Raw genomic sequence first — 16,539 nt, forward strand, 5'->3', positions numbered from 1 at the left:
CTATGGAGCCTGAATATGGAAACTGCAGAAACCAAGCTGTACAAATTATTCTGTGAGGCAGGTTTCAGCACTGATGCTTATCTAAAGGAAGTTATTTTAAATGGCACTTGTGCTTGCTGCTTTAAAGTTTTTCCTTCATAGGCAATTTAAGTCTCTGTTCAAATAAATAAAACAGCTGCTTTAGAACCTGATACAAATTTGTACAATCTATTTCCAGTCTGCTGAAAGGTCCTAAGGAACAATGAAGGAGGTCATAAATCCCACAATCACTTTTGCACAGGAAAAGTGCATTTAATCCTGACTAAACATATACATATTTTAAGTTGTAACATTTGTGAAAAATATTTTTTACAAGATGTGTAGAAATATTTTTATTTACCAGTCTTTAGTAGTTTTAAAATAAGTAAGAGTTCTTTGTATGTTTTATTGTTGATATAGAGAGGCCAAGAATTACATCAGAACCTCAGGATGTGGACGTCACCTCAGGGAATACAGTGTACTTCACTTGCAGAGCTGAAGGCAATCCTAAACCAGAAATTATCTGGCTTAGAAACAAGTAAGTTTAAAAGAGGAAGAGAGAAACTTGATGTAAGTACATTTGCCTGTGTGTGTACACATTTCTGGGTGCATGTCCATGTACTGTGTATGGTAATACATGAAATAGTTACAGCAAAAACATGCCATAATTAAAATAAACATATGAAGTAATTATGGCCCTTACCTTTTTTGTTAGTAATTCTAAACATTTAAGAGCTGGTAACTAGAAAGTATTATTACTCTAGTGCTGTTTGTAAGGTGTTCAGGTTCAGCTGTAGTATACCTGCAAAGCTGCTCACACCTGTAATACGAATTTATTTGTATGTAAGTACCAGGCAATCCACTGTGGACATGTTGCATGTACAACCTGTGGATCACACACCATTTCCCTATGTTTTGGGGCAGAGCAAAGGATAATTTTTTTTTAAGGACTCCAGCTGGATACAAGTGATGTTTCAGAGAACTCTCTTTGGAGTCCTAGCTCTAAATAACCCCCACATAGCTCCTCAGAGGTAGCTTCACTCCAAGGTGTAGATCTGTCCCAGGAGAGGAGAGACATCTGTTCCCAGCCTCCTCAAACCACTACATGGAGGGCAGGCAAGTCTTTAAATCGTAAAATATAGCATAATTCAGGTTGGAGGAAGTGTCCAGTTCAGCCTTCTGTTCAAAGCAGGATTATACCAGGTTGCTTTATCCAGATGGGTCTTAAAAGCCTCTGAGGGTGGAGATAGCACAAGTTGTCTGGGCAACCTGCTGCATCTCTTTTCCTCACCACTTAGAAGATGGGGAAGGCTCTATAAAGGATGACTATGTTTCAACAGCCCAAGGGCCAGCCTGCTGTAGAGTGGCTGCTCAGGCTGTGCCCAGAGCCTGGCTCCCTCCAGCTGCACAGCTGAACCAGGCTTGTGCTGGCACATCAACCCCTTAAATTGGTGTCAACTTGCAATGGACACATGAACTGTGAGTTTACCATCAGTGAATCAGACTTTGGCTTAATAATGCTCTTATACAAATGGAGAAGCTGACCTGTAACATAAATTCCCTTACAGTTTATATAAGGCATTTCAGTTTGTAGTTTCTAATGTAATGGCATGGCTTAGAGTTCTATATCTTTCTGCTGATGTCAGTGAGAGCCTCTCATGCAGCAAAGGTACAGAATTTATGGAGTATGTGAAAAACAGAGCCTTGAACTTGAATAGTATAATTATTTCTTTAAAATTTTCTCTGGCTCATGTATTTATAACACACAAAGAAAACGTATTCAGAATACACATATGAGTTTTAAGAAGAAACTTGAGCTTGGGTGAGGGATTATTGACTCTGGCTCATTTCCTGGCTGCATGAATGAGAGCAAAGCACTTTGCAAGGTAGTTGAATATGGCAAGGTTTCAGTCAAAAGCCAGCAACCTGTTGAGCAGTATGTTGAATAGACCAGTAGGTTGGGTTTCCTACATAAGAGGTGTGATCTCATCCCTCCTCTGTGCTTTCTTCATCATGTAGAGAGGGGTGAACTGAGAAACAGTTCCTTTAATAATGCCCCTTAAGACTTCTTAGGTCTGGAAACTCATCCATGACCTAACCTGAAGACCTGACTTTAACTAATATTTAAACCAGTACAAATTAGAATCAATTCCATTAGTGCTCCTTGAACGATCCAGGCAGAGGTTGGCACAAAGTTGGTTTTACAGCAACTAACCCCTCTCCTAGTAGAAAGTATCTTGAATATTGGGCTTGCATGACATACTTCCAGTGGAAACAGTTTTAATTGCTTTGCCAACTAGAACAGCCTTTTGAAGACCAGGTATGTGTATTTGTTCACTGCTTTTTCCCTGTAAGTTTTTCCTTATAAAATTATTTTAACTTTTCATTTTGAAGATGTATTACTTGCATAAACAAAATCATTTCGTGATTTGTTTTTCCTCTTCTTCACTTTAGGAGAAAATTTAAAGTTCCAGTATTTTTAACAAAATAAAACATTTTTTCCCCCATGAGTTATTTTGGGTAATTTATCTCCTGAGTTTTATTATTTGGCAGTTTTCTGCATTTGTGATTTAAAGGTTTAACTCTAGCAGATCGTTTTCTTCTCAGTAATGAGCTCAGTATGAAAGAAGATTCCCGTCTAAACTTGCTAGATGATGGCACGTTGATGATTCAGAATACTCAAGAAACAGACCAAGGCATTTACCAATGCATGGCAAAAAATGTGGCTGGAGAAGTGAAAACTCAGGAAGTTACTCTTAGATACTTTGAGTCACCAGGTAAAGAATATTAAACTTGAATTTTGCATTCAGATACAGAGTTGTTTTGATAATAAGAGTGCTAAAAAATAAAATGCTTTACTGCTTTGACATGTGGATTGTTGGGCTTGGGCATCTTATTAAAAACTAGATCATGAAGCTATAATATCCCTAGAACAAAAATGCAACTCAGCTGGTTAATTAATACATTTATTGTAGTATGCAATTTTGATAATAGTCTCTTAGGCTGTAGAAGGGTTTGGAAAAGAGGCTTTACATTCCAACATTGCTCAATGCAGTAACATTCTCTCTGGGTACCAAAAACCACAAGCTGCTGAACAGGGCACTCGTGGAAGCTTCAGTGCACCCTGTGCAGCCATCCTTGCTCAAGAACCTTTTAGCTTGTCTAGCCAAGGCCTCATGTTTGCAAGGACTAAATTCCTGTCCAGGATTGTAATGTTTTTGAAACACAGACTTTGCTGTGGGAACATTTTGTTTTGACACACAGCATCAGGTAAACTTAAAATGTCACTGCAAATTATTCACGTACTTGAGAGAAGTTACTTAAAACGTTGCTTAATCATTTTTGGCTTTTGTGCACTTACAGCAATATTTAGCCTGTTTTGGGTATCAGTATCTATGCCTCTGAAGGGACCTTTATAAAGATCAGCATGGGAGAGGAAAATGTTTGAAAATTGTTTTAATGGGAGTTGAGAAAAAAACATCAGAGCAATTATGAGCTTTTGTTTTTATCTATTGATGTCTGCAGTTAGATTAGACTAAAGCAAGGCAGAGTTTGCACTGAGATTCGAGGTATGTTGGTGCACAGCTGTTAAACCCCCCTCCAGGTGTCCCCAGTTGTAGACTATATTTGTCTAAATCAGAGGTGTGCAAGCTCAAAGCTGCATGTAGGCATTGCTGTTTTCTCACAGCCCGGCCGAGTTTTGTGATTCACCCACAAAACACCGAAGTGCTGGTTGGGGAGAGCGTGACCCTGGAGTGCAGCGCGGCCGGGCACCCTCAGCCACGGATCACCTGGACCAAAGGCGACAGAACCCCTCTGCCCAGTGACCCTCGGGTCACCATCACTCCCTCGGGAGGACTTTATATCCAAAATGTAAAGCAGGAGGACAGTGGCGAGTACACCTGTTTTGCGACTAACAGCATAGATAACATCCATGCGACTGCATACATCATAGTCCAAGGTAAATGATGTTAAATTGTGTGAAATTGTGTGGATTTGCCTTTTCTTCTAAGTTGACAGAGCCAAACTAAAACGTAAGAGTTTTTACTTCTAATTGCACTATCATAGTCCGTAGGGAACTTGCTGTACATTTCACACAGAGTAAGATATTATATACTATTTCCCTGAAAATTACATTTCCTTGATTGTTATCAGAAGTTTAATGTTTTCAAATGTTAACTTCTTATGTTTTGTCTGCATGGAGGAATCAAGCAGTGTCAAGTTTTTGAATGATTAAATATTTTCTGTAACAGGCAACAATGCTAAAGATTAGAATTTGTGCCTGGAGAACTAGAAGCAGAGTTTTGAATACAGGTCTGGGCCACTTTTCTTTTGCAGACACTTCAGTGAATGTGGAAACATTTTCTGCTGAGTTTGATAGAAATAATCATTCTGCCAGCTGAGGTATTAGCACAGCTTTTCTGCAAAGCAAAAGTCAAAGTACTCTAACATGTGATGGCAATAATTTTGATCTTGTATGTCAGTAGTGTGATTACAAAGTATTTAAGATGAACTATCAGAAGTCTCTTGTATATGGAGATAATTTTTTTTGCAAACACTTTAGTGCTGGAACTTTTGTTTCCACAATACTTTAAGAAGCCTTTAAATTTGTTTGCTTCTTTTGTCATGTTAAAATCTTTAGTTGGCAAACAGTTAAGATTGCAAATGCCTTCTTAATGAGTTCTAAAGCTATACAAAGCAACTTGTCTGTGTGGTTTGTTCATTTATTATTTACCAGTGGATAATTGTTTTTTGAGAGCTGAACACTTCTCCCACTGGAGAAGTGCACAGTGCTACTGCAGAATCTGGCCCATGCTCCACTCATTGCTTTCATGCAAGAAAACAAGCAGTTCAAGAAGATTTTGATTACATTGCATTTTCTTCACAATTTAACTGGGAAGTTTTGAGAGAAGGAGAAGACAGTGTTTTTAATCCAGGGAAGACTCTATGTTTGATTCTACAAGTCTTACTGAACCTCTTATTTTGGATCTGTCACAGATCACTTTCACTGACATCAGGTCCAGGTTGTGAGATTCCTTTTGCACAAGTGGCTGCCCTGACTCTCTTGTCTCTAGGGGTCACAATATAAAAGAATTCCATTAGCATCTTTCTTCCCACCAATGTGAGCTATCCCAACTTACACAGGAAATTATGTAATTTAGTCATGCAGTATGTAATATTGTCATGCATTTTTCTTTTATTTTAAATGTCTTTATTTCCTCTTGTATAGCTCTACCTCAGTTTACTGTCACTCCACAAGACAAAACCGTGATTGAGGGACAAACTGTTGACTTCCCTTGTGAAGCACAAGGTTATCCCCAGCCTGTTATTGCCTGGACTAAAGGAGGTAAATGTGTTCCATTATTACTTTCAAATTACTAGGATAGTTTAGCAGTCATATTGGAATCACTTCTTTATTGAAAGGAGCTGCATGTATTTTTTGAGATGCTTCAGTCTCTGAAGGAAACAGAATACATCTATTTCTCCTTAAGCTGGGAAAGGTGAGGTTTCCCACAGAAACCAGCTGCCCAAACATTTTTCATTATTAAGTAAAAAGGAGTCACTAAAATATATGTGTCCATAATAGATTCCTAATAATAAATGTTTAAGAAATATGAGAGACAAATTACATGTAGCAGTATGTATCACTGCTGTTGTACTGCAGAAGAAATGGAGATGGCTGTCATTAAGTGGGGATCTGAAATTAGGTGGGATGTGCTCTCTTGAGAAACCAGAACAGTCCAGCCTGTAACTGGCATCAATGTACCAGCATCTCTGTCACTTAATGCACATTGACAAAAACAAACTCTGCTGACTGTTTTATCAAGCTATGGCTCTAAAGGCATTTAGCAAAATCCAGCAGGAAAAAATATTGTAGTGGATGTTTTATCAGCAAGCAAAAATTCCAGTTGATTCAAGTGAAAAAGCTCTAGCAGGCTAAATAACTCCTAGGAAATTCTAAATTATGGTACATAAACTTAACAAACTGTTCATCATTTTGATGCTGATAACATCCCTGTTTCTCCCTCTACTTAGACTGCTCCAATCAAATGAAATGTCCAGAAAGGGAGGGTAAATTACAGATGCTGATGTGCGTTCATTTTTCTTATATTCCATTTTTTTCAGGGCCATGTGTATGTTTCTGCAGTTATCTAGGTCTAGGCAAATGAAATTGTATCTTACACAAATGACAATACTATGACATGAACAGTAACATATTGGTGTTTTTATGCCTTCTCATTTTTATGCTTTAGCATGCTCTTTACATGAAGTTACTTATTTCTACCACAAACAGAGAAGAGATCAGAATTATGATTGTGTGCATACGTATAATTTGTTTGCTTTTCATGTTTATCTTCTTTGAAGTAAAGATTTCAACCTTTTTTTCTTGTTTGTTTAGTTTTGTTTTCAAGAAACTTCAATATTTTCCAGTGTTTGATCAAATTTAAAACCTTCTGGGTTTCCCTTTTTTCTGACACTGAGGGACTTTGGTGCTATAAAGAGTAAATGATGATGTTGTGTGTTTCAGGAGGCCAGCTGTCAGTTGACAGAAGACACTTGGTTCTGTCCTCTGGAACGCTGAGGATTTCCAGGGTGGCTCTGCATGACCAGGGGCAGTATGAATGCCAGGCTGTCAACATCATTGGATCCCAGAGAATCGTTGTGTACCTGACTGTGCAGCCTCGAGGTACAGCCCAAGCACAGCTGCTGGAAGAAAAAAGAGAAAAAAAAAAGAGAAATATTTAAGCTTACACTAGAATACACCATGTGTAATTGCTCCTGAGTATAACTCCTTTTAGATCCCAGGTGGTTTCCAAAAAAATAACGTTTGGATACTTGCCAGTATTTGTGAAGGGTATTGTTCCTTTAGAACAGCCTGTTGTCTGGGAAAGAGGTTTATCTGATTTACTTTTTGGTTTTTTTTGGTAAAAAGTAGAGGTTTACTTTGAGGATGACAGTGTTCCTATGCTTTGGAAAATATTTTATTTTGTGAAAAGTCTAGTTTCCAATAAGGCTCTATGATGTTAGTTAAATGGTGTTATTAACATAATGTTTCATGTCCAGAAACAAAACACTTTATTTTACAGAAGCAGAATGAAACTCACAAAGAAAAGTAATTTCTTATACTGAAAATAAACTGACACAAAAGAAAGTCCTAAAACACCAACCCCAAACTCCATTTTTATGGGGTTTTTTTCCAACTAAATTCTAAGTAAGTTATTTCTAGGACAAATTATAATCATGTTGCCATTCTTAATTTATTTAACTACTTTGATGTTTAACTGAATTCAAGGAGATGAAATCTGTAATTCAAACCATTTCTTTCTACTGACCTAATTTAAAACTGTATATTAGTAAAAGAGGTTCAAATGAAAAAAAAACTATTGATTTTTCTTAGTTAAGAGTAGTATTAGGAGATGGATTTGTCAAAATTGAGATTATTTTTGTAACCTATATAAAATGTTGATTAAAATTATATAGAACAAGTATCAGTTTAAAATAGTTTTATAGCTTTCCAGCTGTGTTCATTTTCACTGAATTTGAGTAAAGTTTAATAAAACAAGTTTTATGCAACTCAGGTTGCAAAATTCAATCACCAAAAGATAGTAAATACAAGATTGAAGGCTGAATATGTAGCCTAAAATTAGAGCTCTCCACAGATTATTTGCAATGTTGTTTTCAATCGTGCAAGAAGAGAATTTTTTTTCTTCTGGGCTTTCAACAAAAGGACTGTTCATCTGAGGAGTGTCTAGTCATTTTTCACTGTGGTTTAGTCAGTGTTAATGAATACAGATTAATGGCCCATGTCTGTTTGCTGGCGTGGCTCAGCTCACATCCACAGAGCCAGACTCTCCCCCCAGTGCTGGACACCTGCCTCTGGATGCCTTATTTGAACTGATTTCTGGTCCTTTACAGACATTTCTGTACAGTTTAACAGTAGGGCCATGTTTGGTTTGTAGTATAAACGACTGCAGTGGAGCCAAATACTTCCCTGTAAAGCACAGCCCTCCACCCTCTCCCACTCCCCCCTAGATATCAGTATCATGCAATCAGTAACATAGCAGTATATGTTACAGCAGAAATAGAATTCTTAATGTCTTCATAATTTTGTATGTGCTTCTCATGATGATAGCTGAGTGCCAGGCATCAATCTGGATTGGAAGGAAATTAGAGTTTAAAAAACACATTAATTTTATTCATAGTGGATTTAGGTAATAGTGTATTCTGGCCTTAGAACTGAAGGCGATTTTTTGATGTTTTAAGGGCTGAGGCTCATAGGTGAAGAAAAAGACAGAAGAAAAAGAAAAAAAAGAAAAGACAGAAATTAAGGCAATATTCAATGTGATGACTTTGTACAGATTTAGCTATTAACATAAATATTTTTCAGAGCTCTAAATTAATAGAACTTAAGTGGTTTTGACAAATCTTAGCCTATTATGTTAGAAATTAAGAGTACTTTAAAATCATCCTCAAGCAGACATCAGGAATAAGATCATAGAATTGTTAAGGTTAGAAAAGACCCTTCATCAAGTCTAGCTGTCAGTGTAGCACTACCACCATGTTCACCATTAAACCATGTCCTTAAGTGCCATATCCACACATTTTTTGAACACTTCCAAGGATGGTGACTCTACAACTTCCCTGGACATTTTTTTCCAGTGCTTGACAACCATTTCTATGCAAAAAAATTTCCCTATATTCAATCTAAACCTCTTCTGGTGCACTTTATTGCCGTTTCCTCTTGTCTTGTCATTTGTTACCATCCCTTCTCTGGACATGCTCTAGCCCCTCAGTGTCTTTCTTGTAGTGAGAGACCCAGAACTGAACAGTCTCGAGATGTGGCATCATCAGGGCTGAGCAGAGGGGACAATCCCTGCCCTGCTCCTGCTGGCCACACCATTGCTGGCACAGGCCAGGTGCCACTGCCCTTCCTGGACACCTGGGCACACCCTGGCTCATGTTCAGCTGCTGTCAGCCAGCACCTCCAGATCCTTTTCCACTGGGCAGCTTTCCAGCCACTCTGTGCCCAGCCTGCAGCGCTGCAGGGGGTTGTTGTGATCCAAGGGCAGGATCTGGCTCCTGGCCTTGTTGTACCTCATGCAATTGGCCTCAGCCCATCTACAGCCTGTCCAGCTCCCTCTGTGGAGTCTTTCAACTCTCCAGAAGATCAACACTACCACCCAACTTGGTGTTGTCTATGACCTTGCTTTAGGGTGCACTTGATCTCCTCATCCAGGTTATTGACAACAATATTAATTAGGGCTGGCCCCAGTCATGAGCTCTTGGGAAAACCACTTGTGACTGGCCACCAGCTGGGTGTAACTCCATTCACTCTCTCTGGCCTGACCATCCAGCTGTTTTTTTATCCAGCAAAGAATATACATCTACACCATGGGAAGGTAGTTTCTTCAAGGAGAAAGGAATTTATTCCCTGAAACGAAGTTATAAGCAGCTAAAAGCCTGCAGATAGAATCATGTAATAGATAAGAAATGTTAAGTAACTGATAAAAACAGAGTGCTGACCTATTTTTGATCATCTTTTGCACAAGTTGTATTTCATACTTTATCAATGTATCATTTGGCTTTTTTAGTGACTCCTGTATTTGCCAGTGTTCCCAGTGACATGACAGTGGAGGTTGGCACAAATGTGCAGATCCCGTGCAGTGCTCAAGGAGAGCCAGAGCCAGTCATTACATGGAATAAGGTACTGCATATTCACTTATTGCACAAAGGAAATGGCCTTTCCATCTCTTCATAATTGATTATTGAAAGTTCACAGTGTCAAATTATTGTTTTGCTATTGTGTCTGAAAGCATTACCTGAAGTCCAATCAGTAAGTATTTAATATGGAGCATGTACATAGATACTAAACCTAAATTTTATATAAATAAATATACATACGTAGTTAAGCAAATTATTGTGCAGACCAGCTAAAATTCATAATGTATGCCTTAAAAGGTCTGTATTTAGTGGCAATTCTGTGTGCAGATCCTACTAATATCCACACTTTCAATGGTATTATAGATATAAAACAGTAAGAAATGCTGTGTTTGCTACTGCTAGGTTGAGACTAACCAGGATAAGTTTTGGTACCTTTATGGTAACCTCTTTGTGGCTTTGATTTCCATTGATGTTAATATATCAAACTATACAGTATTAGCAGAGTTACCAGCGAATTATTGAGTTGTAATATTGACATTTAATTTTTCTGACTATGTTCTTCTCTTCAATTAGTATTAAAAATTTACTTAAATGGACCTTAAATAGCTTCTAAATAAAGAACATAAAGAAATGATATATGTAAAGCTCTTGAGATCTATTTCAGTTGGTTAATTTTGAGAAGAATAAAGTATCTTTGTTCTCAAGTGGTACTATCTTATTTTATGTGGTGAAAGCCTATTAAAATACTTTGGTTATAATGAGTAATTTTAGAAGTAAAGAGATACACTGTTCAATTTAGAAGAACATTTGATTTTCCTGTATAAGCTTATGTAAATCTGATTGTGAACTTGGCATGCAAAATAGAAACGCAAAATAAAAAACTAAAACAGGAGAGAAAAAGATGACAAAAAATCAGGTATGAAAACGAATGTGTTTTGAATAAGTAAACTTTGGGCTTGCCTGCAGGATGGAGTGCAGGTGACTGAGAGTGGAAAATTCCATGTTAGTCCCGAGGGGTTTCTCACCATCCGCGACGTTGGCACGGCCGATGAAGGTCGCTATGAATGCGTTGCCCGCAACACCATAGGATACTCCTCTGTCAGTATGGTGCTTAGTGTGAATGGTAAGATACCTGACTGAGTGTGACTTGGATTATTAATTTTGTAACAAGTAAGATGAAAAAAAAGCTGTCAAAATGCTAAATTAGTTATTTTATTAATATTTCTTTATTTGTCCCATGATTCTTTCTTTTTTCCCCCTATTTTAGTGGGATGGTAATGTCGTAATAGGAATATCTCTGTGTGTTAAGCTCCAAAACCAGCTATGCTGTGGGCTCAAGTTAATCTTTCAACTTTCTTCTTGAGATATTATTTAGAGCTTTTAGAATTTGGTAGTGAAATACCCAGTCTAATTTTTAGAAATAACTTGACAAAAGTCTTTTGGCATCTTCAAAGGGACACTTCCAGCACTTATTGAAAATTAGGCTGCAACTATTGCAAAACAGTTCAGGAGAGTCATACAGACCCTAAGAAGCTGAAAGAGAAAACAGAGAAAGAAAAGGAGAATATTTGATCTTGTTCTAATTATTTGAAAGTGATAATGGCAAATAATAGGTATCAATTATTACTATGTAATAAATGGCACTTTAAGCAGCAAAAAAGGCTAAGGAAATGACTTTGCTACAAAGATTGACCATATTGCTTTTCTGGCTTACTGACTAAAACTGCTGATTTTTCAGTTTAATTTTGATGGAAAATAAAAGAAAACGGTATGATTTCTGTCTCTCAGTGGGGAATACAAGACAATATTTTTGTATCTTCAAAAAATAGTATAAAACACTGATTTTTTTAATATTGTGAAGATTGGTGTGAAGGTATTTTCACTATATTGGATATTGTTTCCCAGTGTTATTTGGGATGTTCAGTATTTTATCAGTGACATTTCTAATGTATTATTTATCATTATATGAATCACATGGTATCAATAATACTATGATGTTACCTGCCTTAGGTTGCTTTTAGTAGACTTTTGATCTATACTTTCTACTATGAGAAATATTTCTTTAATCTGCAAAGATTATTCAGGAGAGAAAAGTTGTAGGGCTAGGAATCATTCAATAATAAATTTTCATCTACATATATGATGTCAGCAAGGGAAAGAAGGTTATGAGAATCAGTTAATCTGACTACTCTGGAGATGCAAAAAAAGTTTTTGTTAAGGAAAAATTAACTAGTTCTCAAGTAAGATTGCTGCAAAATGAAACCATGAGTTGAAATAAAATCCCAGTGGAAATGAGTTTCATTTACTTGGTAGAGGTGCAAGTTGATCATTCTCATCTGCTGAAATCAGTAAACTGCAAAACTATTATTTGCTGATTTGCAGAAAATAATCGTAATGTGAGTAATTTCTTCTAAATTGTAGCATAAATAAAGCTAAAATTAGTGAAACTACACTTTATTAATCTGAAACCGTAAATGAAAGTTGTCCTTCAGACCAGTGGGATATGAGATGCTGCTTTGCTATGGCTGCTTTAAAAACTGATGCCATCAGAGGAACAAGGAGGACAAGTGGACAGATTATAAGTATTGGTTAATTGCTGTGTAGATAGAATTTATAATGGCACTGCCAGAAATGCCCAAAAACTTCCATGTCATCATTTGTTTTAAACAGAGCAATGTTTTATGAGTGTTTCTAAACCAAAACAGTTTCTTAAGATCCTTTTTCCTTTATTCTGATAAAGGCATGTGTATAGAAGCTGGGAAAAGATTTTTCTGGCTGTGTTGGATAATATTTTAAAGATGCTTTTCTTTAGCCATTTTCTTCATCCTTTTCCATTGTTTTGTAAAAGTCATTCTGTCTCCCTGCCCAGATTAAAAAAAAAATATTGTGGGAGATTCTTACAAGGAGCTTTAACCCCTAACATTTATCAATCTAAGAAAAGAACTGCTAGCAATAAACAGTCTAAACAAAAATCAAGTACAGAATAGTTAACATCTGACCACGGTTTATAATTCAACTCATGTATACTGTTAATCAGAAAGATAGCCCTGCAAGTAAACACCAAGTTTACATCTAATGTAGACAAACTAAGGAAGGTAACCAGCCACTGGATTTTTACAGGCTGCAGTTTTGCACTGTTCAGGTTATTTAAGGCACACAAACACTCTGAAACAATTACAATTTAAAATTTAGACCTGTAAATGACATTTCTTCCTAAAATAAGCAGCTTATCTGATAGTGTTTCTGTATGGCTGCTATTGAAAATGAAGCTGTTGAGCAAGGACAGTTGGTAATTAGGACGGATCAGGGACTCTTGCCCTCAGGCAGTGTGGAAAGGGACAGCTGATTTTGGGTGCTGGGAATATATTGCCAAAAGCCTGTGACTGGCCTCAGGGCACAGAAAGGGGCTTCATCTGCAGCTATAGAGTTCCAGAACTGTTTTATTTGATGGTATAGATGGTTAAGTTTGATTAAGTGGGTCTAGACTATGAAACTCATGTAGACACAATTTAAGCTGCCACTTAGGAAGGAATAATGAAAAGTTGCCTAGGGAAAAAAAAGCCAAAGTAATGAAAAGCTTTTAAACAACAGTTTTTCTGTCAGATGATTTTGTACATCTGCTGATTTTATTCCAGTGTATTTGCTTTGGACTTTTTCCCTACTTTACCCTTCTTCCTGCGTGACTTCTCCAATCTAAACATACTCTGGAAATTGTTAGCTGTTGCCCCTGGATCTGGTAGTTCTTAGTTTAGACTGAAAGGAAGGCTATTAGTTCTACTTAGTTTATATAAACATCCAGCTGCAACTAAGCATTGCATAAAAAGACCTATGCATTATTGAATTTCCAGTGTTGTGTGCAGTTGTTAAATAGTGTTTAAGCATGTGAGTTTTAACCTAGTATTAAAAAGATAGTTTTAAAGTAGGAAACAAAGTAGTGATCTAAACTAAGAAAGTATTTTCTGCCCTTTAAAGTTAATCTGTGTTGCTTATTATACTAAGATCAGGAGAAGAACAATGTTAATTTGTGTTCATTCAATTATGTGAATTTTGTTTATTATGTGACTCTTGCAGCACATTCCTGTAAGGTCTTTAACTTCTTTAATTCAATTCAATACTAATTAAGAACTAGCTGAAATCAAAGGGGAAATCTGATTTGATTTCCATGGGTATCATCTGGCTGTTGATACCAACACCTGAAACCTGATAATACATGAGAAAAAATCCCTTAATAATAATAATAATAATAATAATTAATTCTTTTTTATTTGATCGTCTGCATTTGAAATTGTAGGTCGAATTAAAGGACAACTAAACACTGTATACATTTCTCTTTATCTTGCTTTTGAGTTATGAGCTAGATGACTTTTAAGCTTAGGTTAACTTCTGTTTTAAAGTAATTTTGTTCTACTTTAATACACCTTGACAGAATTTCAAAATGGTTAAGAATTTTTTATTTGGATGAACTAACATTTAAAGAACAGGGCTTACTTTGTAGAACTGAAATGATGTCGTGTCTAGACTCTGTTTTATGGAAGTATCTTTTTTGTGTGTGGCCATTTTTGCAATAACATGTGAATTACTTTTCCTCTAGTTCCTAATGTCAGCCGAAATGGAGATCCCTTTGTACAAACGTCAATTGTGGAAGCAATTGCAACTGTTGACAGAGCAATAAATTCAACACGTACACATCTGTTTGACAGGTATCTCCTTTTATTTTTTTTTGTATATACTAGACATAATGTTTTATTACATAAAACCATTTTATTACATAAAAGACATTGCTAGTGTCTGGTTGTTTCTGAGAGTACTAACAGTTTGACATGTAAGGATTTCTATTGTTTATACACTTCTACTGAGATCTCTGGTCACTGCAGTAGTTCAGCTGAGATAGTGTGTATCAAAATTCTACTAAATATTTAATTGCTACTAAATATGTAATTTTTCATTATTTTATTGAATTTTTTTTCTTCTTGCTTTGCCTTTCATTTTGAGATGAGTAACCAAGGTATGTACTAATCACATTGCTGAACATTTACATGATTTATGTAAATTATTGTTGTTTTGTAACTGTTGTGTACACTTACTGTTTTTTCCCCAAATTATCTATCAGTCGTCCTCGTTCTCCAAATGATTTGCTAGCCTTATTTCGATACCCAAGGGACCCATACACTGTTGAGCAAGCAAGAGCTGGGGAAATATTTGAAAGGACCTTGCAGCTTATTCAAGATCATGTACAAGATGGTCTAATGGTTGACCTGAATGGAACAAGTCAGTATTCTTTCCTTGTTTTTCTGTTTTGACGTGTGTTTGCCTTTTTAAGTCATTATACTTCAGGAGCATTAATTTTCTGAGGTTTGATCCCAACTGCAGAATCATTACATTGCAATAATTGAAGTATTTGACTTTGCAAAACTTTACCAAATTCTGTTCTTGGTTTGCACATTGTTCACTATATAACTCTGAGCTCTTCATGTGGAGTGTTTTTTCTCACATTGACATATTAAGAAAGAGTTCAGGTTCTGATTCTTCTGCTGGTTGAACTTAGTATAATGGAAGTGCATAATGTAGTGTAATGTTATATTTGTTAATTCTTTGTGTGTTATTTTATTGTCTCATAGCAGAACAGACTTTTCTGTTGTATGTTAAAAATAAGCAGTATTTTGTTCCTGTTACTTTAAGAAAAAACTATTTAATATCAGCGTGCCTTGGCAAGGAGACAGCATGACATAACAAGAGGATTTGTATACCTTACAAACCAAAGTTTCTACATGTACCACAATAGTATCCAAAGAATTATTTCCTATTTTATATAAATGATTGTCAAACTAAGCTAATTGCTTTGTTTAACACTGACCTGATGTAATGAGAAATACAGTTCTTGTTACTTTTCATAACTAGCAAAAAAAAAGTGTGAGGTTTAATTTCTGCCTTTTAGGTATTGGATTCCAGTCAAACTCATGAAGTCCAGCTGGAGTGCATACAGCTAATGTATGTAGATATATGTGTGGATAGGCTTGAAACATGGGATTGAAGCATTTGGAAATAATGATAGAGTTTTAGGAGAGCTTTTGATACTTGAGATATAGCCAAAAACTACACTGACAATCTAGAGGAAATACCTTTACTCACTATATTCTTTTTGATGTCTATAATTGAGTATTTATTGTAACTTCTGAAAACTTTAGCATTAACCATGAACTAGCAAGTAATTATAAGACCAAGGGCAGCAAGCTTTGTGGTGTACTGTCACATTTTCTAGAGAAAGAAGCTTGTTTCTCATTATTAGATCTCAGTAGATAATTTGTGATGAATTGTTTGCTGCAAAAACTTACTCAAAATTCTTTGAAGGCTGATGTTTTATAAGAGCCACCCTGTTTGGTTTGGTTCTCTGATTAGACACATATGCAAGATTATTGAATATATATGCTATAAATATAGAGTAGTAGCAATATATAAAATGTGATGTGTTAGAGCTGATTGACTAGGATTCATAATAGTGAAACACCTAAGGTTTACCAGAAACAGGCATTAAAGCCTGTGAGTACTAGTTAATAAATGCAAAATCAGGCAACATTCTGTGATACTGTAAATTCTGTTTGCAACTAGATCTTACTTTGCAGACCTATGGAATCCAAAGAAACGTGGCTTTTAGGGAAACTTGAATAGTAAAATAATTCTGTTTTCATTTGAATTGCCCAATACTCTGAGTTTTAATAGTAATTTTTGTCCTTATTTAATTTTATTGCAAAATGCAGAGCCAAATGAAAGGTGTTATTTAGCACTTTTGCATTGGGAAACATGACAGTTTCCCAGTCAGAGACTTTTTTTTTGTTGCAAAACCTCTGAATATCACAAGGA

The 16,539-nt window shown here is 36.1% G+C and overlaps 1 protein-coding gene across 2 annotated transcripts in view; it reads left to right on the top strand.

Annotated features, from left to right (window-relative positions):
- Positions 1-16,539, top strand: part of PXDN (peroxidasin) — a 79,428-nt gene that overhangs the window by 42,192 nt on the left and 20,697 nt on the right. For both annotated transcript variants that reach the window (XM_079297494.1, XM_079297495.1), the window contains 9 exons: positions 439-556; positions 2,626-2,795; positions 3,707-3,979; positions 5,249-5,365; positions 6,548-6,706; positions 9,612-9,724; positions 10,648-10,804; positions 14,273-14,381; positions 14,792-14,949. In XM_079297494.1, coding sequence (XP_079153620.1) covers positions 439-556; positions 2,626-2,795; positions 3,707-3,979; positions 5,249-5,365; positions 6,548-6,706; positions 9,612-9,724; positions 10,648-10,804; positions 14,273-14,381; positions 14,792-14,949 — 1,374 coding nt within the window. The remainder of the gene's footprint in view (positions 1-438; positions 557-2,625; positions 2,796-3,706; positions 3,980-5,248; positions 5,366-6,547; positions 6,707-9,611; positions 9,725-10,647; positions 10,805-14,272; positions 14,382-14,791; positions 14,950-16,539) is intronic.

The sequence above is a fragment of the Erithacus rubecula genome, assembly GCF_903797595.1.
Source record: "Erithacus rubecula genome assembly, chromosome: 2".
NCBI classification, from domain to species: Eukaryota; Metazoa; Chordata; class Aves; order Passeriformes; family Muscicapidae; genus Erithacus; species Erithacus rubecula.